Below are 21674 nucleotides of genomic sequence, written 5' to 3' on the forward strand. Positions count from 1 at the left end.
AAAATAAAAGTCTATTCTTAACTTCGTAGTATATAATATTTTGTATATAAGGCAAATTAGATGTGAATGATTGTTATAAAATTTCAAACTATCATTTCAATGTATTATTTATTCATTTTTACACATTAAACTACGTTAAAAACATATTATTCAATACGGATTATAAATTAATTAATTTAAAAAATTAATTATTAAGCTACTAAAAAGACTGACATTTAGAATGTTGTATACAGGGTAATTTTTTTATCATAATCCACTCATTTACTTACAGAATAATAATAATTTAAACATTTTTTATTATTATNTTTTTTTATCATAACCCACTCAATTACTTACAGAATAATAATAATTTAAACATTTTTTTTTATTATTATCTTTAGTTACACATTATTCTTGAATTATTAACTATGTAATACTTTTTAAGTTCATCCCTTATGCCTGGTAAGGGTGTCAACTTTGTTTTTTTAAATGGGAACACATATTTTTAATTTAATAAAATGTTTGAATTTTTAATTTAATAACAAATGTCATTTGAATTTTTAATATATCTTTATTCATTTATTAGATATATACATTTAAAGTTTCAAATTTTTGAGTTCAATCCGTGACTGTGATAGCAATATCATAAAAAACCAATTAGCTACCTGTATTTGTAATCCCTTGTGTATTATACCTATATATTAACTCAAAAATTTGAAACTTTAAATGTTTATATCTAATAAACAAATTAAGTTTTATTAAAAATTCAAATGCCATTTACTATTACATTAAAAACTCAAACATTTTATTAAATTAAAAATATGTGTTACCATTTAAAAAAACAAAGTTGACACCCTTACCAGGCATAAGGGATGAACTTAAAAAGTATTACATAGTTAATAATTCAAGAATAATGTGTAACTAAAGATAATAATAAAAAAAAATGTTTAAATTATTATTATTCCGTAAGTAATTGAGTGAGTTATGATTAAAAAATCACTCTGTATATGTAATCAAAATAAAAAAATATTTTTGTTTCATTAAGGTAAATTTATTATAAATGAATTGTTCACACTGTTAATAACAACTGAATATACTACGACAATTTGTGACGTGTTTTTTTTTACATTACATAGTACGCCATCAATTAGTCAACCACTTAATTTTGCAATGAGAAAAAAATAACAAATTCTTAATTTAAACTTTATTACTGACATAGGTATTTTAAAATAATAAGTGTATTTCTCATTCATTACGTATAAAATCAATTAATCAGAATGAATTATAACATCTTTATATTTATCTTGGCAGTGAACGTATCTAGTGAACACAAAAAGTATGATAAAGGGTATGCAATTAATTTTTTAAATTCATTTTTACAAAAAATCAAGTGGCAAATTTTATCAGAGACAAGTGTGTATGACCACTTAAGCAAGTCTTGGATTCACACGCGCAAACTACTAATAAATAAACATAATTCTTGTAAAGGTTTGATCGTCGATAAAAATAATGTTAATCAAAAGTTAAGAGAAACAATGGTACTTATTAATTATGAGTACATAAGAAGTTTAGATTGGATCATTTATCACGTACAATACATTGTTAGTGATTGTTATATGGCAAATAATCGTAAGAATTCAGAAGATTACGCGCATTGTATGAGTTTATTATTACCAAGTATTGAGAATTCCATAGAACTCGTATCACGTTTTATTAGTGCAATACATTATCTAATGAATTTGTTAAATATTGAAACCAAACCATTTGCTTTACATGAATTAATAAAATTTGTTGGATTGATGAGCAGAGAAATAAATGAAAAGGACAATGCATATGTGAACCGAATGTATTATAAATTCTATGACGAGTACCAAGAGAGAAATTGTAGTTTGATCAAAATACTTCAAAATTATTGCATTGATCAAAGATATAAAATTAAAAATTATGATGTGGATTATCTTAATCTTATATATATAAAATCTAATGTCAGATTTTTGTCCGCGATGGACGCCGAAACTACTGAACCGAATTTTATGAAATTTGGCATAAATGTGCGATTAGGTCTAACTTAGAACATAGGATAGTTTTTATTTTGATTGATGGCCTTATTTATTTTTTATAATATAAAATAAATAAATATAAATAATTATTTTCTCATAGATGGCGTTATGAAACGGTATTAAAGTTATGTAAGTGTCCAATAGATAGCGCCTGTCCACGTGTATTTTCTTTCAATAATTGTAATTGTAATGACAATAGAACGATCAAGAATCTTCGCGACGGATAGGCAACCAAAATACATATATGCACGAATATTCTCGATCGGCCATAAAAAGAATATTCTAGACCCACTACACACTATAAAACGGCGCAACATAATTATAACGATATATATTTTGTGTTTGTAATAATTTGTGATCTCTGCTAAGACACGTTAATTTTTTTGTAAATTTTGCGTATATATTACTGAATAACATCGCGCAAATTGATTTGGATATTGATTAAGTAAGTTCGACTTTATTTCTTTTTATCTTTTGTATGTATTTAATTATTAATTGAACATATTTATATTTATTTTAAAAAAAAATTATCATAGTTCAAATAATACTTATAATAGTAGTATTATAAGTATTATTATAATAATTTTATGTTATTTTTTCATCGTAACCGGTTCGAAATTTATTTATTTAATATTTTTGTAGTAAAATGCCACCGAAAAAATCGAACCTTTCCGCGAGTAGTAGAGAGGCACGGCGCAAACGTGCAAAAAGAAGTTTTCGGTCAGCACAGCAACATGAAGAACATGAAAGACAGCGAACCAGTCGCGAATTACAACTTGGATCATTTGTTCGTCTTGCCTTTGAATATGCACCGGATATTAATTACTCTGCGCATTCTTTAATTTCCATCGGTGAAATGAACAAAGTATGCCAATATTGTCAGGCGTTGAAATTCCCCAATGAAACACCTGGACTGTGTTGCGCATCAGGAAAAGTTGTACTGGAGCCGCTTCCATCTCCGCTGGAACCTTTACAATCACTTCTTGCTGGCCAATCTGATGATTCAAAATTATTTTTGAGCAAGATTCGTAAGTTTAATTCTTGCTTCCAAATGACGTCTTTTAGGGCAACAAAAATTTGTGATCTCACATCCGATGGTAATTACTTCGAATCTACATTTAAGATACAAGGTCAGGTTTATCATCAAATTGGGTCATTGATGCCGATGCCTGATACTGAACCGAAGTTTCTGCAAATCTATTTTATGGGAAATTGTGAAGAACGCGTATCAACCCGCTGTGTTCATAATTTTATTGAACGAGCAGATGAGAGAGCAATTGTGGAATCATTGGAAATTTTTTTAGAAAATCGAAACCAACTTATTCAGTTGTTCAAACGTGTATCGCCACAATTATTAAACGACAACTATCAAATTGTTATTAAGGCTGATAGAGTACCATCAGGAGAGCATGCTGGAAGGTTCAACGCGCCCACCGTAGACGAAGTAGCAGTTATTATGGCCGGTGATCCAGCTGACAGCCGAGCCATCAAAATTACACGTCGAGACAACACCATAAGCATAATTTCAGACACTCACCGTTCCTACGATGCACTACAATATCCGCTGATATTTTGGGCAGGACAGGATGAATATCACATTAATATTAAACAGCGTAATTCAACTACTGGTAAAATATCAAATTAAATATTTTTTGCCTATTTTTTATTTTTATTTTATGGTATTAATATTTCAATTTTTGATTATATTAATTTTTTTTATATAAAATTGAAATTCATTTCTAATTTTTCACATTTTTATTTTTCATTAAATTAATTTCACTAAAATATATTTATTAGAAAAATTAATTTTGTATTTTTAAATTTTTTTTTTCAATTAATTCCATATAAATTTACTTAAAATCAATTAAAAATGTTCACACTTTTTTTTTAATTTTTAATTATTAATGCTTAATTTATTATGAATTTTTAGGTCGTGAAACAAACAAAAAAGTTAGTTCAATGAACTACTATGCCCATCGATTGATGATAAGACGTAATCAGGATAATTATATTCTTCGATATCGCCAGCTATTCCACCAATATGTTGTCGATATGTACGCAAAGATTGAAAGTGAACGTTTGCGATATATTCGATTCAATCAGGCTAAATTAAGATCAGAAGAATACATCCACTTACGAGATGCTATTAATGGACATGTCGATGAACAAATAAATATAAACGATATAGGTAATGCATTTATTTTACCCTCGAGTTTTATTGGTAGTCCACGGCACATGCAGGAATATACACAAGATGCAATGACTTATGTACGTCATTACGGCCGTCCAGATTTATTTATTACATTTACATGTAATCCGAAATGGGAAGAAATAAAAAATCTGCTATTACCAGGCCAACAATCGACACATCGTCATGATATTACTGCGCGCGTGTTCAAACAAAAATTAAAATCATTGATGAATTTCATTGTGAAATATTCGGTTTTTGGTGAAGTACGTTGCTGGATGTATTCAGTCGAATGGCAAAAGCGCGGTTTGCCCCATGCACATATCCTGATTTGGCTTGAAGATAAAATCCATCCAGAAGAAATTGATCAAATAATTTCTGCCGAAATTCCAGATCCATCAATCGATCAGGAATTATTTCATATTGTTACCAGTCACATGATTCACGGACCCTGTGGTGTTTTCAACATGATATCTCCATGCATGGAGGATGGAAAATGTAAAAAAAAATTCCCAAAACAATGTATTAATGATACTATTACAGATATTGACGGTTATCCATTGTATCGACGTAGAAACGCTGAGAATGGTGGCCACACATTCACGATGCGAATGTCAAATGCTATCGAAGTTGAAATCGATAATCAATGGGTGGTACCATACTCACCACTACTTTCAAAAACATACAAAGCTCATATAAATGTTGAGTTTTGTAGTTCTGTGAAGTCTATAAAATACATTTGCAAATACGTTAACAAAGGCAATGATTTGGCAGTATTCGAAGTTCAAAATGTAAATAAAAATGATGAAATAACACAGTACCAAATGGGTAGATATATCAGTAGTAATGAAGCTATCTGGCGCATATTTAGTTTTCCTGTACACGATAAAGAGCCAGCTGTGCAGCATCTTGCTGTACATCTTGAAAACGGACAACGTGTATATTTCACTAAAGAAAATATTTTCCAACGAGCACTTCAGCCACCGAAAACAACACTTACTGAATTTTTCACATTGTGTCAAAAAACCGATGTTTTTGGCCAGTTCGCACGCACACTATTGTATACAGAAGTTCCACGTTATTTTACATGGAACACATCAGGCAAAAAATGGGAGCCACGTAAGCAAGGTGAACCACATCCAACAATCCCCGGTGTATTAAAAGCCAAGACATTAGGACGACTTTACACAGTACATCCAAAACAACGTGAATGTTTCTTTTTACGTTTGTTGTTAATCAATGTTCCAGGACCCACATCTTTTGAATTTTTGCGCACCGTTAACGGTCGAGTGTTTAATTCATATCAAGATACATGTCGCGTATTGAAATTGCTGGAAGACGACAATCATTGGGATCTCACGCTTGCTGACGCAGCGTTAGTATCCACGCCAAATACCATTCGTCAACTGTTTGTAATTATTTTGACAACATGTTATCCAACACGATCATCGACTTTATGGGAAAAATACAAAAACTATATGACTGAAGATATTCTGCACCGAATAAGACAGACAACTCAAAATCAAGATCTAGATTACACGCCAGAAATGTATAACGAAGCATTAATGTTGATTGAGGATTCATGTATTCTAATTTCTAATTTACCACTTGCTCATTATGGTTTGCCGTCGCCTAATCGCCCGGCCATCGACTTGGTTAACACTGATGTTCTGCGAGAAAAACAATATAATAACGTTGAATTAGCTGCATTTGTTACAAATAATGAACCTCTAATGACAGCTCAACAAAAAAATATTTATACTCAAATTATGATGGCTGTTGATGCTAAACAAGGTGGCTTCTTTTTCTTAGATGCACCAGGTGGAACTGGTAAGACATTTTTAATATCTATTATCTTAGCAAAGATACGATCGCAAGGAAAAATTGCTCTAGCAATTGCAACGTCGGGCATTGCGGCCACTCTGTTAGATGGTGGGCGAACGGCACATTCAGCACTCAAGCTGCCATTAGACATTCATAATAAACCATATGCAATATGTAACATAAAAAAAATAAGCGGAATGGCTACAGTAATGCGAAACAGTTCGATAATTATTTGGGATGAATGTACAATGGCCCACAAACATGCATTGGAAGCATTGCATAGAACTTTACAAGATTTTAATGGCAATGACAAACTATTCGGTGGTGCTGTTTTACTATTGTCTGGTGATTTCCGACAGACATTGCCAGTTATTCCACGCTCTACTTTTGCCGATGAAATTAATGCGTGTTTAAAACAGTCATTTTTATGGCAAAATGTCGAAACAGTTCGATTGACCATTAACATGCGTGTGCAATTGCAAAACGACTCATCAGCACAAATATTTTCTGAGCAATTGCTGGACATTGGCAATGGTAGAATAACATTGCATCCAAATACACAATGCATTAAATTGCCAGATAACTTCTGCACATTTGTCGAGACAAAATCAGAATTGATCGAAAAGGTTTTCCCGGCTATACTGAATAATTACACAAACCACGATTGGCTTAGTGAGCGTGCAATCTTAGCCGCAAGAAATGTCGATGTCGATGAAATTAACTTCCACATACAGCAGTTGATACCGGGTGATATGGTATCGTTTAAGTCGATCGATAGTGTTGTTGATGAAGACGAAGCTGTACAATACCCAACAGAATTTTTAAACTCTCTGGATATACCAGGAATGCCACCACACAATCTACAGTTAAAAATTGGATCACCGATTATTTTATTACGTAATTTGAATCCACCCAGACTATGCAATGGTACACGTTTGGTCATCAAAAAAATTACCGGAAATATTATTGAAGCAACCATTTTAACAGGAAGATTTAAAGGGGAAATTGTTCTATTGCCACGTATCCCAATGATTCCGTCAGATACCACATTACCATTCAAAAGGCTTCAATTTCCTGTTCGATTAGCATACGCAATAACCATTAACAAGTCTCAAGGCCAGACAATGTCCGTTTGCGGTTTAGATTTAGAAAATCCATGCTTCTCCCACGGTCAACTTTATGTTGCATGTTCACGGGTTGGTAAACCGTCAAATTTGTTTATATTAACTAAAAACAAATTAACTAAAAATATTGTACACCAAATAGTACTCAATTAAATATTATTATCTATATAACTGTTTGGAAAAAAAAAACAACCTTTAATACTAATTCATTTTTTAAAAATGTTCGAGTTTCAGTTAAATAAACAATAATATCAACAAACATTTTTTTGGTCGTTCATCATTGAAAAATTGTGTTCAATGATTATCTCCGATAACTCAGATTCAAAAATTTTATAAGTATTTGCATGGTTATGCTACATATTTGAAAATAATATATTAATATAATATTATATAATAATATATTATATTAATCAAGCCACACCCAAACGTGGCCGGGTCAGCTATTTATGTATAAAACAATTTAAACGGCAAAACAACGTTTGCCGGGACAGCTAGTAGGTATATAAAGAAAAATAATTTACCTAAAACGTTTAAAATGTATGAATTTGTGGAAGTTACCTTAAAAAATGGAATCGAAGATAAGGAAAAAAATTTTTACTCTAATCTGGGCTTTTTTTATGATGAAGAAAAACATGAAACTTCTTATGTTTATGAAAAGAGAAAAAAAAAGCTTCTTTTTTTTAGCTGATAAATTGTTAAAGACACTGTTTCTCTAACAAACGATATGTGTAAATATTAAATAATGTAATTCCATATATTTATATAATATTATATAACATATACATTATATTATATACCCTTGTGTTTAGTTAGCCTTTTAAAATGTATCGAAAATTATCAGGATTTGTAATAAACACGTATAAAATGTTTTTTGTTACATGTAATTAACATAATGTAAATAATTTAAAATCTTTCATTCCCCCTTTATAGTGCCGGGACAAATAAACCCTTGTCAAAAATAAAAAAATTTCAGGATTTTTTTGGATTATCTCTAGTAAAAATTTCAAGTTTTACATCGAAAAACTTTGTCGTATTTGAGCGTTTCCGATAAAAATTATAAATACTTACTATGTATTAAAAAAAATGTTCTCATCTTAGCAAATAATTCTTTTAGAATAAAATCGCCGAGCTCAATCGTTTAAAAAAAAACCCAGCACAGGGGGGTCGCGGCACAGTGGTGACGTGGCATAGTTGGATCAAGTATAATGATATCTGACAGTGATTAAAATCACTATCAAAAAAAAAACGCTTCGATGCAAATCTTTAGATAGTGTTTAATTTTGAAAAAATTAGTGTTTTATTCCAAAAGCTACATGATCTGCTAGTTCCTTATTAATATCTCGATTAAAATAAAGTATGTCGAATGAAAAAAGGTTTATTAAAAAATATTATTTCTCATAAAAAAATTGTGTGGATCCATAAACTTTTTAATAAGTTATAGCATTATAAAGTTAAATATAATATAAATAATAAAATCGAGAATTTTCACACAAAAATAGCATTCGATAGCCCTTTTCACCATGAAGACAAGTCCAGAGGTTAAATTTTTTTTTTCAAATTAAAGTATATTACATTAGCTTTAATTTAAGAATTTTAGAACTATAAATAGTCATTAAAAAACAATAATTAACAGTTTAATTATCATTTTTATAAACATATAAATTATTTATTTTTATTATTGTTATTATTCTAATTAATCTCCTCACTAAGAAATTAAACACAAATTTAAAAAAAAAATAATATCATGAAAAAGAAAAATACCTAAAGTATGTATTTAAAATTATTATGATTTGTTCATTTTTGAAAAAATTTCGAATATTACTAATTTTTAAAATTGTAATTTTTTAGAGATTTCCCCCAATTATGGGAAAAGAGAGAAATTTTTTTTAATTTTTAAGCCAACGACTTCAACTAAATACGATTTGTGATCTTTTAGCGTATCGCTGAAAGATATCGGTCCAATTAGAGCTGAGACAAAGTGGCAATAGGCACAAAAATAAAACACATAGTTAAATTAATACCTTCATAGCCTCGCATGGTNCCAGCACAGGGGGGTCGCGGCACAGTGGTGACGTGGCATAGTTGGATCAAGTATAATGATATCTGACAGTGATTAAAATCACTATCAAAAAAAAACGCTTCGATGCAAATCTTTAAAGAAAATTTATAGCATTATAAAGTTAAAAATGTAAAAAATAAAATTGAGAATTTTCACATAATAATAACATTTGGTAGCCATTTTCACCGTGAAGACGAAATAAAGTCCAAAATTTTTTTTTTACATAATAAAGTAGATTACATTAGCTTTAATTTAATATATATATAAAAGTGTCAGACCTTCCGGAACATTTTCAAAAGTTAAGTTGAAAAAGTTAATTTTTTATTAAAAAGTTGTCATTTTAAATCCCTCCCTGTGGGAAGGTCAAGTGTCAGATTTACAAAAAAAAATACATCAAACGATAGGTAAAAACATCAAGTATCTATAAAAATAAAAATTATATTCATATGTTCATTTTTGAAAAAGTTACGGCAGTTTTTAGTAAAAAAAATTGAAATAATTTCGAAAATTAGCGATTTTTAAATTTGTAATTTNTAAAAAAAATTGAAAAAATTTCGAAAATTAGCGATTTTTAAATTTGTAATTTTTTTGGAGGTTTCCCCCATTTACGGGGAACGAGGGAAATTTTTTCAATTTTGAAGGGTAATGTCTTCGACTAGATACGATTTGTGATCTTTTGACGTATCGTCGAAAGAAATCCGTTCGGCGAGAGCTGAGAACAGACACAAAAAAAAAAAAATAATAAACACATCATAGTAAAACCAATACCTTCTCAGCTTCGCATCGAAGCTAAAAAACATTTTTAAAAATTAGAAATTTTTAACTATATTTTCCAGCATTTGTTAATATTTCAATATTTTGTTATATAATACTATTTTAAGTAAAATTTTATAACCTTACCAAACAGATTTTGGAATTTTATAATCGTGTACAAACAACACTGCACTAATATTATTAAAACACTCGTCATACTTATACAATTCTTACGTGCCATTACTTCACGGTTTTGTTTCTTCTATAAAACTATTAAGGTTGAATTCTAACAGATGACGCCGTCGAGGTAGTTCGTTTAATTTTGTTAACGGTTTGTATAAACGATTTATGATACCGACTTATGTGTGTGCATGTAATTTAAGCTTCGATGCGAAGTTGAGAAGGTATTAATATTACTATGATGTGTTTTTTTTTTATGTCTGTTACCACTTTTTCTCAGTTCTCACCGAACCGATTTCTTTCAACGATACGTCAAAAGATTGTATCTAGTCGAAGACATTACCCTCAAAAATTGAAAAAATGTTCTTGTTCCCCATTATTAAATTCCCGTTAATGGGGGAAACCTCCAAAAAAATTACAAATTTAAAAATCGCTAATTTTCGAAATTTTTTCAATTTTTTTATTTAAACCTACCATAACTTTTTTAAAAATAAACAAATCAATATAATTTTTTCTTTATAGATGCTTGATGTCTTTATCTATCGTTTGGTATATTTTTTTTATAAATTTAACCCTTTACCAGCGCACAGGGGGGATTCAAAATGACAAGTTTTTCACGAAAAATTAACTTTTGAAAGTGTTTCGGAAATACCGACACTTTTATATATATCTTAAATTAAAGCTTATGTAATATACTTTTATATTAAAAAAAAAAATTTGGGACTTCATTTTGTTTTCGTGGTGAAAACAGTCATCATAGTTAATAAGAAGAACAATTTTTTTACAAAATACGTTTTTTGTAAAAAAATTCTTTTTTATGTTTATAACTTTATAACGCTATAACTTTTTGAAAAATGATTGGATCAATACAATTTTTTATAAGAAATAATAAATAATTTAAGAAATAATTTGACATATTTTTTTTTTTTTTGAAATTGGACCAGTTCCCTTAATATAGTGGGGGGGGGTTTAAAGCTTTAAAATGCATGTAGAAAGTAGAACTTTTTCAACTTTTGAAAGTGTTCCGGAAATAATGATACTTTAATATACATCTTAAATTAAAGCTTATGTAATATTCTTTAATATTAAAAAAAAAATTTCGGACTTTATTTTGTCTTCATGGTGGAAATAGCTACCGTATTCAAAATATGCTATTTTTATGGTAAAAATCTTGGTATTGTATTTTATTTTATTATTAGAGTTTTACACTGATTTTCATAAATATTATATCAATCTAATTGACATAGTATAAAAAGTTAAACATATTTAAATTGTTATGTTTCTTTGAAGTCGAGAAAAACAACTTTAATATTTGAACTAGCTAAATTTTAATTTTTATTAAGTGACGAATGCGACGTACGGTTGCTAAGACGGTAACACTTAAATGTTTAAGCCTGTGACACTGAATTTTTTCTTAATTATTTTTGAGTTAGAAAAAAATGTTTAACTCATTTGATTTTTATCTCATTTAGATTCAATATCTTCAATAAAATTCAAGGATCCCATTACTGTAGTCTTCTTTTGTGAGAAGAAATTCATATTAATATTATTTTACTATGTGTTTTTTTTTGTAGCTATAATTTATTTTCTCAGCTCACACTTGACCTACTTTTTTGATAAATATTTTTTTTTTAAATTAAACACTATCTACAGATTTGCATCAAAGCGTTTTTTATGATAGTGTTTTTTTTTTAATACCATCATAAAATACGTCCACAAACATTGGTGTTCATATTAGTCGAATAGAATATTAAAGCAAACATTGACACTATGTATTTATTCTATATAAAGTACTTATATTTACTAATACATTTTCGTACTAGTAAAGAAAGTCGTATAAGCCAATTTGATAACTTTGAGACAAACAACATTTTTTCAGAAACTATATTTTTTCTATCTATTAATTGTATCACAATTGTTCAATTTCTACTGATCTAATATTGTCAAATAGGATGCAAGAAACACAATCATATCTGGTTGAATAACACTAAAAAATCAAAATTATTTTTTGAAATTCATTAAGATTACTATAATTTTATTTAGAAAGCTCTGAACAGTACACGTTTTTAAGGTTAAAAGTAAAAAATTAATTTTATACTGTTTAGAAATTTCAATCATTAGCCTTAATAATGTATTAATGAAGAATAAGTGTATATGTGGGTGTAGGTATGGTATATTGATCAATTTTGGATATTTTAAGTTTGATCAATTGGCTTTTAACGAGATTCTACCAGGAATGTATAGTCCGAGGGTTTAGAACCATAAATTTAGAAATTTAGAAAAATATTTGAAAATTAAGCTACAGTATTCATACTAATATTTTAAAACTGCTCTAACTCTTCTACAATCAAATGAAAATCTAAGTATAGGGAAGATGAGAAACAGATCATTCTCGTGTATATAAAAAATATTTTAACTCAATTTTTGAAATTATCCCAAACGTTTGATAATTTTTAAACTATATCAAATTAAAGTTTTTAGGGGAACTACAAAATTAAAAATAATTTATTACTGAAGGTTGTACAACTTTGTGAAATTGGCCACAAAAAAAAAAAATATTCGCAATTTTCATAAATAAATTTTTTTATTTTAATTTTTGAAAAGTTTCCGTGACGNGGTTTTTTTATTTTAATTTTTGAAATGATTTCGTGACTTCTGAAAAATTAATTTCTATATTAAATCAAAGTTATTTTAAACATACATTATTTTTAAGAGCAAACTGTATTTTCTAATTAAAGAATATTAAGAAATGTTAAATTTAATATTTATATTTTTAGTTGTCACACTTCTCGGAACATGGTAAAATAATTTTTATAGACTTATTTTGATATGTTTAAACCTCTTTAGTACTTATTGTCGTAATATGCCCAATATTTAGAATCTTACATTTATTAATTAAAAATGAATAATCTGTATTTTATATTACATGTATACAAACAAATAATTAATTTATCTGACATTACATTTACACTGCTGTACGCTAGTTATTATGTATGTTTATACATGTTCAATTGATAATTGTATACTATGCATCTTATCTTAAAATAATAATCATGTTATGTTCAATTTAATGCAATAAACTGAAAATCACTAAAACCGCTAACGACAATATTCCATGATGGTGGTAATTAAAAATAATATAAAAAGACTTAGTTCTGCTTCCACATACGTAAGCGATCAAGTTGCACTTTTGAAACTCTGAATTCAATGTAGAATTTAGAATTCTTTTGTCTAGTAAATTTTTCTCAAACTAGCCGCACCCCGTGCTGTCGTCACGTTTTAATATGATATTGAAGTATAATTTTATTTTGTTTAAACTTTATTTATTTATTCAAAAAGGAAACGGTATAAAATTTTCCTGTGTGCAAATTAGCACAATCTAAGAAAGAGTTTTGTACTTAATATTTTGACAATCAATGATATTTACGCAAACTATCTAATAGAAGTAAGTAAATTCACATTAACCCAATTATTTAGAATTAATAATCTGAGTAAAGAACGATAAAAAAATTATCGTTTTTTATTAATTGAGTTCTGGCAGTTTTTCTTCTAAATTCATTAGTTTTCTAAAAAAAATGTGAAAATACGTAATATTTCGTAAATTTACCGAAATTTGCATATATAAAATCTAACGTTTCATGCTAAAAATGTTTAAAATTAAATTTTACGAAATAAAAATAATAAGTAAACATTTCTTTGATCCGATCGTTTTATTGCTATAGCTGAAATAGCTCAATCATATTACTATTTTTATTAAATGTATGAATTTTATTACTAGATTCTGTTAGTTATCATCTGATACATTACAACACTTATTGTGCAAGTACGGCGATAATACTATAGGACGACTGTATTACTGTATTGTTATTATTTTTTAATTATAAATAACTCTGGAAATGGTAAATTTATTACAAATCGCAATAGGTGTAGTAAACTCATACTTACATCACTTTAGTGGCTTACGTCACGTATTAAGTTGAACTGCTTCCTATTGTGTTTTTCTTTTAGTGTACGTATAATGTCTGTAATATTACAAAATGACAATAAAATATTTTTATTAGGGTCTTTGACTACTCAAATTTTAGGTTTAAATCCATTGGGGAAGTTCTAAAAGTTTTTTTTATAACCTTTGAATTGTTAAAACTACTTGTAAAAATATATTATAATAAAATCCTAATTCTCAAAGTGAATATTTCAAGACTTTATATTTAAACGTTAGGTTAATTATCTTAATATAAATGACGGGTCGGGTGTTTTACTCGACACTCGAGTAATAAACTAAAGACGATTTATTCTATTTTTTACTAATGACATGATTCTATTACTCATATACAAATCAAGCAATTACATATAGTAAGAACATTAACATAAAACTAAGGAGTAACATCACCCAGCTATTTGACACTTCTTCCGCCGCGTGATATTGCAATGCTTTGAGATCTCCACAACAAATACTTCTTGGCCGACGTTAACAATCTTGAGTGACACGACTAATTTTGACAGGACGCACTAACTCGCCGAACATCAGAAAAAAAAACACCACCGGCGTGTGGACGCTAAGGACACCAACTTCAAATATGTATTGAGTATTTAATAACCGTACGTTGAGGCTTCGTCTAAACAGGCCGACACAAACCCAACAAAATAAAACTTTGCCAGATTACTGGCTACGAGTCATTGGACTCAACGGTAACATCTACCGCGTACACAAACGTAATGACAAAGAGGCGCCGGTATTTCCGGGGACGACTGTTATGATTACAATGAAATGGGTAATGAGCGATTTCAAGCTATATGGAGCTTGACCAGGTTACACATATAACTTTTGAACATTACTAAAAGAGCAAGTGCAGCATTGACTATTCGCGAGTGTAATATTTTCTGGAAAAAATCTCGAATTCCTACTCGTGCATACTGTGTAAATAATTTAGTTAATTTTTATGACAAGTGTCACATTTTACAAAATAATTCTCACAAAATTTGAGAAACGTTTATTTTTTAATTTTATTTCATCATTAAAAATGATGGTTACGCCCATTAGGGCAGTCAGTACAGAAATAATACAAATTATAACCAACTATAAAACTTAAAACTTTAAAGTTATAAATATTAAACTAAAATGAATGTAAATACATATAAGGTAAACATTTGAAAGATCACTTAAAATTATACTTAGAAAGTATTACGACATATTGACAATAATAATGTTGACGAATCATGATTAAAATCAAAATTACTTAATGAATTACATAAGTTTAGAATGTGATTAATTGGCGAGTTTTACATTAATGTAAAACACCACTAACAAGGTTAAAGACTATACCACATAAATATACAAAAGGGTTTTACATAAAAGACCAGAGGTATAATAAATGTAGGTTTCACCTTGAGTAGACTTAATATAGAATGGTACTAGAAAAGTAGTTACACGCGAGATAAAAATAACATAAACCGTATAATTTCAAATGCGTACACCGTCGCATAAACGTACATATCGATAATTGTTACATCAACTACATCATTCATCTCAAGAGAATATCTGTCTTATCAGGATAATCAGAGGTAAGTGAAAACATTTATTTACATAATGAGTCTATAATAAACTCTTTACTGAAGAATTTTTAGTAATAAACAATTAAAATAAGATAGGTCATTGAGAATAAACTAAAATAATTTTATAAAGAAATACGATATTTGTGACTCGCCAGAAAAAAACAATTAGATCTACAATTTAGTTTCAATAATTTTTTGTGAGAGCGCTAAATTACGAGTTAATTACTAAAAACTAAAAAAGTACCCCTTTTGACCGATTTTCAACCCCAAGAAGGCAAGGGTTAAATTTATCTGATCGGGCTGAAATAATTTGTAGCCACTTTTTATATGTATATACACAAATTTAGGGGGTGATCCCGAAGAATTTGCAAAATTTAAAAAATAACACCCAAATATGCAGCAGTTATACTTTCGCCGAAATAATTAACGCGCAATGCAGCCGGTGCATTCAACAAGTCCGAATAGTTCGCGCCAATTCTCTGGTTATATCTTCGTACTACAATGTTATTAGAATAAAAGGTGAATACATAATAACGGTAATTGTAATAACAACGACTTATTGAAGTGGTGCTGATGACGGTGTTAATGATAACATTATTACTATTACTATTATGTATTCGCGCGAGCTCGTCTGTAAATCTACATATAAACTTATACAACCGTCGGCGGTACTTAGTGAGTGAGAGAGAGAAATATATCGAGAGATGGACCAAAACTGACCTACGGTAAGATTACAGTGCATGGGTCAAGGGTCTGTTGGCACCGCTGCTATTTATTTTTTATTCAAATGAACCACACCTTACCATTATTTCCCCTTACTCCGGCACACTTGACGTTACCTATATATTAACAATGTAATAAAATCATACTAGTCATAGTGATGCACGGCGAGCGTAAAACGCTTGTACAAACACAATCAATTATTATTTTTATTATTGTACGCGTATAGGAAAGTGAAAGACGCAACACAAGTTTTATTGTTTCAGAAAAAAGCGAAACCGGTGCAAAGGCCAACAAGCGCCAGCACGTGGTATATTATTAAATGCGGTCCGTGGCACGTAAAAGCCCAGTCTTTAGTCGACCTTGTTGCTTTGGAAGTGGATCTGAACCAAAAAACGACGAGGTTAGTGGCGCGTCACCTCTGAAACTGCCATGGCACAATTGAAACGCTTCGGGCAGCAAAATTCTGGCGAATCTGACAGCTGATCACAAACTTTATAATTATCACGAATTAATGAAATTTATTGAATTGATAAACAGAGAAATAAACGATAATGACAATTCATATGTGTACAAAATTATTAGTAAGTTCAAAGACGAGTATGAAGGGAATGATTGTAATTTGAACAATATAGTTCGAGATTATTTTATTAAAAAACACGATATTAGTATAAATTATAGTATGTATTTTTTAAAAAGATATAAAAATGTTAATAATTTACCTTCAACGTTTGAAATGTACGAGATAAAAATCTGTAGATAATGTTTAACAAATTAATGAATTATTCTAAAAGTTATTTTGATAAGTAGTTCTTTGATTTAAAAATATAATATATGAATAAATACTAATTCAAGTTATTAAATTTAGTATGAAAATGAAAATTCAATAATTTAGTATTGTAATTTATACGGAGAAATTATAAAAATAATAATGTAGTTGTATATTGTTTCACTTATACGTGCATAAAAATTTAAAGGGCTTGATGCAATACTTTTTAATAAAACATTTTTGTTACTTATGAATATATACACATGACTATAAGGAATTTACATCAGAAACAAAAATATCTTTTCTAAATCAACTTTTTGGAATATTATAGTTTAGTAGTAGCACACACAAATAGAGTAAAAAAATTAGTCAATTACAAAGTAAAATGATTTAATTTTGTAGTTGAAACTTATCATATCAAACTTGATTCGTCAATAAATACTTTGAATATATTAGAAATTAATGAAATAAAAGAATGCAAGGGCTAATTTAAGTACATCCCTTATGCCTTCTAAGGGTGTTAACTTTTTTTTTTAATGAGAACACATATTTTGGATTTAATAAAATGTTTGAGTTTTTAATATAACTTTATTATTTTATTAGATATAAACATTTAAAGTTTTTAGTAGCTCTCACTAGACTGAGTTTTAACGATATATCAATCATATCTAGACAATCGTATCTAGCTGAAGATATTTTCTTGATAATTGAAAAAAATTCATTTTATTTCCCGTAAATTGGCAAAATCTTCAATTTTTGAAATAAAAATTTTAAATTACTAAATTTTGACATTTTCTAATTTTTGAATAACCGAAAAATTTAAACAAATTTAGATATATATTTTTTGAAAATCTGACGCAGTTAAAATAAATAATATTTTCCGAACACATTATTTTCTATATGCAAATGCCCGCAGAAGTAACACAAAAAATTTAACATTATTTAGATGATCCGTCAATCAGTGAATAGAGTCACTACAGTACGACATTTCAAAGATTATCTGGAACTTTATTTCAGAGAACATCAAGCTTATCGCAAAATAGATATATATATATGTGGGTACCATTAGTATCTAGATGGCACCACTTCCAGGGTGTGGAGATAGATATTGGTATCGAGTATTATCAGAAGGGAAAATTAAGTCAAGTCGTGAGTCGGCTAAGACGTGTCTCTATGTATATTCTTTAGTTTATAAGTGTATTCTGTTTTATATAATATTTTTGTGTTGTGTGAATATTTTATATAGAGTTTTCGTGTGTAACTAAATATATATGTTATTTTTATTTGTTAACATTTAATAGAGTTTTTGTGTATTAATTTATATATATATATATATATATATATAAATTAAATAATAGTATTGCGTCTTCGCTCTGTTCCTGTAAATGCCTGTTTGCATTTCCCACATATATATATATATAGAATGATTAGTTTATGAAAATAACTTATACAGTTATTTTGCAAGTTATATACTTGCAAAATAAATACAATATTGGAAAAAAAAATTGATTTCTTTTAGTTATATATATTTCTTGATTTATCAGCTAATAATTATAATAATAATAATAATACTTTTTAGAATCATTCTTTATAAATTAAAGGGGTATAAACTTTTTTATTTTAAATGGCAACATACATAATTAACTAGCTAATGCGGAAAAAGGAAATAATCTAAATAACAATATGACTAGTCGACTACAACTTTTTAACTAGTATTTCAGAAGTTATTAACAGTTTAGAGTAATGACTAGAGGTGAGGATTGGATGCTGTTATTTTTATCACTAGTCATTTCCCGATCGTACTTTTCGTTCCGCTTAGATATAAAAATGAGAATAAATTCTAAAATACTGGTCCAAATGTTACTATCGATCAGTCTTATTATTAATTAGATTATTATCTATTTTATAAGCTAGTTAAATATGCATGTTGCCATTTAAAAAAAACCCAGCACAGTGATGACGTGGCATAGATGGATCAAGTATAATGATATCTGACAGTGATTAAAATCACTATCAAAAAAAAAAACGCTTCGATGCAAATCTTTAGATAGTGTTTAATTTTAAAAAATTGGTGGATTATTCCAAAAGCTACATGATCTGCTAATTCATTATTAATATCCTAATTAAGATAAAGTATGTCAAATGAAAAAGGGATTATTAAAAAATATTATTTCTCATAAAAAAATTGTATTGATCCATACACTTTTCAATAAGTTATAGCATTATAAAGTAAAAATGTAAAAAATAAAATCGAGAATTTTCACACAATAATAGCATTTGGTAGCCATTATCACCGTGAAGATAAAATAAAGTACGACATTTTTTTTACCATAATAAAGTAAATTACATTAGCTTTAATTTAAGATATATATAAAAGTATCAGACCTTCCGGAACATTTTCAAAAATCAAGTTGAAAAAATTAATTTTTTGTGAAAAAGTTGTCATTTTAAATCCCCTCCTGTAGGCAAGTAAAGGGTCACATATAAAAAAAAAAATGTACCAAATGAAAGGTAATGATATTATGCATTAATATAAAAAAAATTTATATTGATTTGGTTATTTTTAATAAAGTTATAGCAATTTTAAGTAAAAAAAATTGAAAAAATGTTGAAAATTAACGATTTTTAAATTTGTAATTTTTTTGGAGGTTTCCCCCATTTACGAGGAACCAGGGGATTTTTTTCAATGGGTAATGTCTTCGACTAGATACGATTTGTGATCGTTTGACGTATCATTGAAAGAAATCGGTTCGGTGAGAGCTGAGATAAAGTGGTGACAGACAACAAAAAAAAAAAAACACATCTTAGTAAAACCAATACCTTTTCTGCTTCGCATCGAAGCTAAAAAGTTAAGAATTAATAAATCGTGTAATATATAAAATTATAATAAAATTAGCTTATAAAATAGAAAATACTGTAAATAAGAAAATCTACTGGTCGACAATAACTTTTAGATAAGTACTTTGGGAGTTATTCTCATTTTTAAATTATATTAGAGGAACAGTTTAGCAGAGTAATGCGTAATGATAAAAATAACATAATTTCCAATATAATGGGTCAAAGGTTGTCATCGAGCAGCTCTTTTCTTAATTAGAGCATATTTTATTTTATAAGCAATATATTATATTAAGCTATTTGTATTTATGAAAATAAATATAGTTTAAAAAAATTAGTTAGAAAATATTGTTGTCTACGAGTGGTGAGCGGGGTGGGGCGAATGCATTACAACAGTATAGTCTCAAGGTCATACACGACGGGATACGCGACATAATAACACGTGCCGCATGGAGTTACAAACAAACAAACGACAAACAAACAACAAACAAACAACAAACAAACAACAAACATACACGTGAAATTAATAGAAGCGTGTTAATAAAACCAAAAAAATATTATTTTTCAAAGTGGGTAAGTTTATTATATATTAAATACACTGTTAATAACAATTGAACAAACATAAAAAATTTGTGACATGGTTTATTTTATATTATGTAGTACGTCATCACATAATCAACTAGTTAATTTTTAAATTGAAAAAATATATTATTTTTTAATTTAATTTAATTTCGCGCTATACGTATTTTAAAGTATTAATTGAATTTTACAATAATTACGTATTATATCACTTAATAAGAATGAATTATAACATCTTTATATTTATATTGGTAGTCGACGCAACGAATAGGCAGAAAGAACACGACAAAAAGTATGTTATCAAGTTTTTAAATTCATTTCTAAAATTAAACAACTGGGAGCCTTCAAAGAACTGGTTGTATGACTACTCTACAAAGGACGAAATCATTAGAGTATATGATCTATTAATTGATGGAGAATATTTTTTAAACTTCGTCAATAAAAATAATGTTGATAAAAAACTATATGAAACAATATTGCTTATTAATAATGAGTACGCCATAAGTTTAGTATGGATCGTGGATCACTTAAACAAAATAATTTTTGAATGTAACGATACCAAAAATTTTACAAAAAAAGATCATTGTGTTGATTTATTAATATCAAGTGTTAAGATTTCCGAACAAATTGTAACACGTTTTATCAGTGCAATAAATGTCCTACTGAATTTGTCAAATATCATAACCAACCCATTTATTTTAGAAGATTTACACATTTTTGTTGATATGGTAAGCAAAGTAAATAATGTAGATAAAAATGAATATTTAGAAATCATTACTAGAGAATTTGCCAAAATCTACTCTAAAAATAATTGTAAATTGTATAATATAATCTACAATTATAAGCTTAATGACTATCTTTGGTTGAATAACAAACCATTTTATTATAAAATGTATTTTAAAAATAGTCATAAAACTGAAGAAACGTTTACTTATTTTGAATTTTTAGAAGAACACTTAAGAGAAGGTATTCAGAAAATGACTGAAGGTTTGTACACAAAACTGGGATTTTTTTATGACATGGAAAAATTAGAAATTTCTAATATTCACTT

At 28.2% G+C, this 21674-nt stretch overlaps 2 protein-coding genes across 2 annotated transcripts in view; both read left to right on the top strand.

The window, feature by feature from the left end:
- Positions 1-1140: 1140 nt before the first annotated feature.
- Positions 1141-21674, top strand: part of LOC126906825 (uncharacterized) — a 47062-nt gene continuing 26528 nt past the window's right edge. Inside the window, exon 1 of the mRNA XM_050687707.1 lies at positions 1141-1198. The gene's annotated coding sequence lies outside the window, so the exon portion shown is untranslated. The remainder of the gene's footprint in view (positions 1199-21674) is intronic.
- LOC126906818 (uncharacterized) lies at positions 1981-7328 on the top strand. Its single transcript, XM_050687690.1, has 3 exons — positions 1981-2484; positions 2682-3667; positions 3970-7328. Exons 2-3 carry the CDS (start codon positions 2686-2688, stop codon positions 7326-7328), a joined length of 4341 nt encoding a protein of 1446 aa, XP_050543647.1. The 5' UTR covers positions 1981-2484; positions 2682-2685.

This window comes from Daktulosphaira vitifoliae, unplaced genomic scaffold, assembly GCF_025091365.1.
Source record: "Daktulosphaira vitifoliae isolate Bord-2020 unplaced genomic scaffold, ASM2509136v1 Scaffold_5, whole genome shotgun sequence".
In the NCBI taxonomy this organism is placed as follows: domain Eukaryota; kingdom Metazoa; phylum Arthropoda; class Insecta; order Hemiptera; family Phylloxeridae; genus Daktulosphaira; species Daktulosphaira vitifoliae.

Excerpts from the sequence above, each read along its gene's own strand:
- LOC126906818 (XM_050687690.1), top strand. The coding sequence starts at position 2,686 with ATGCCACCGAAAAAATCGAACCTTTCCGCGAGTAGTAGAGAGGCACGG. Across the intron at positions 3,668-3,969 it reads ACAGCGTAATTCAACTACTG|GTCGTGAAACAAACAAAAAA; the intron begins GTAAAATATCAA and ends ATGAATTTTTAG.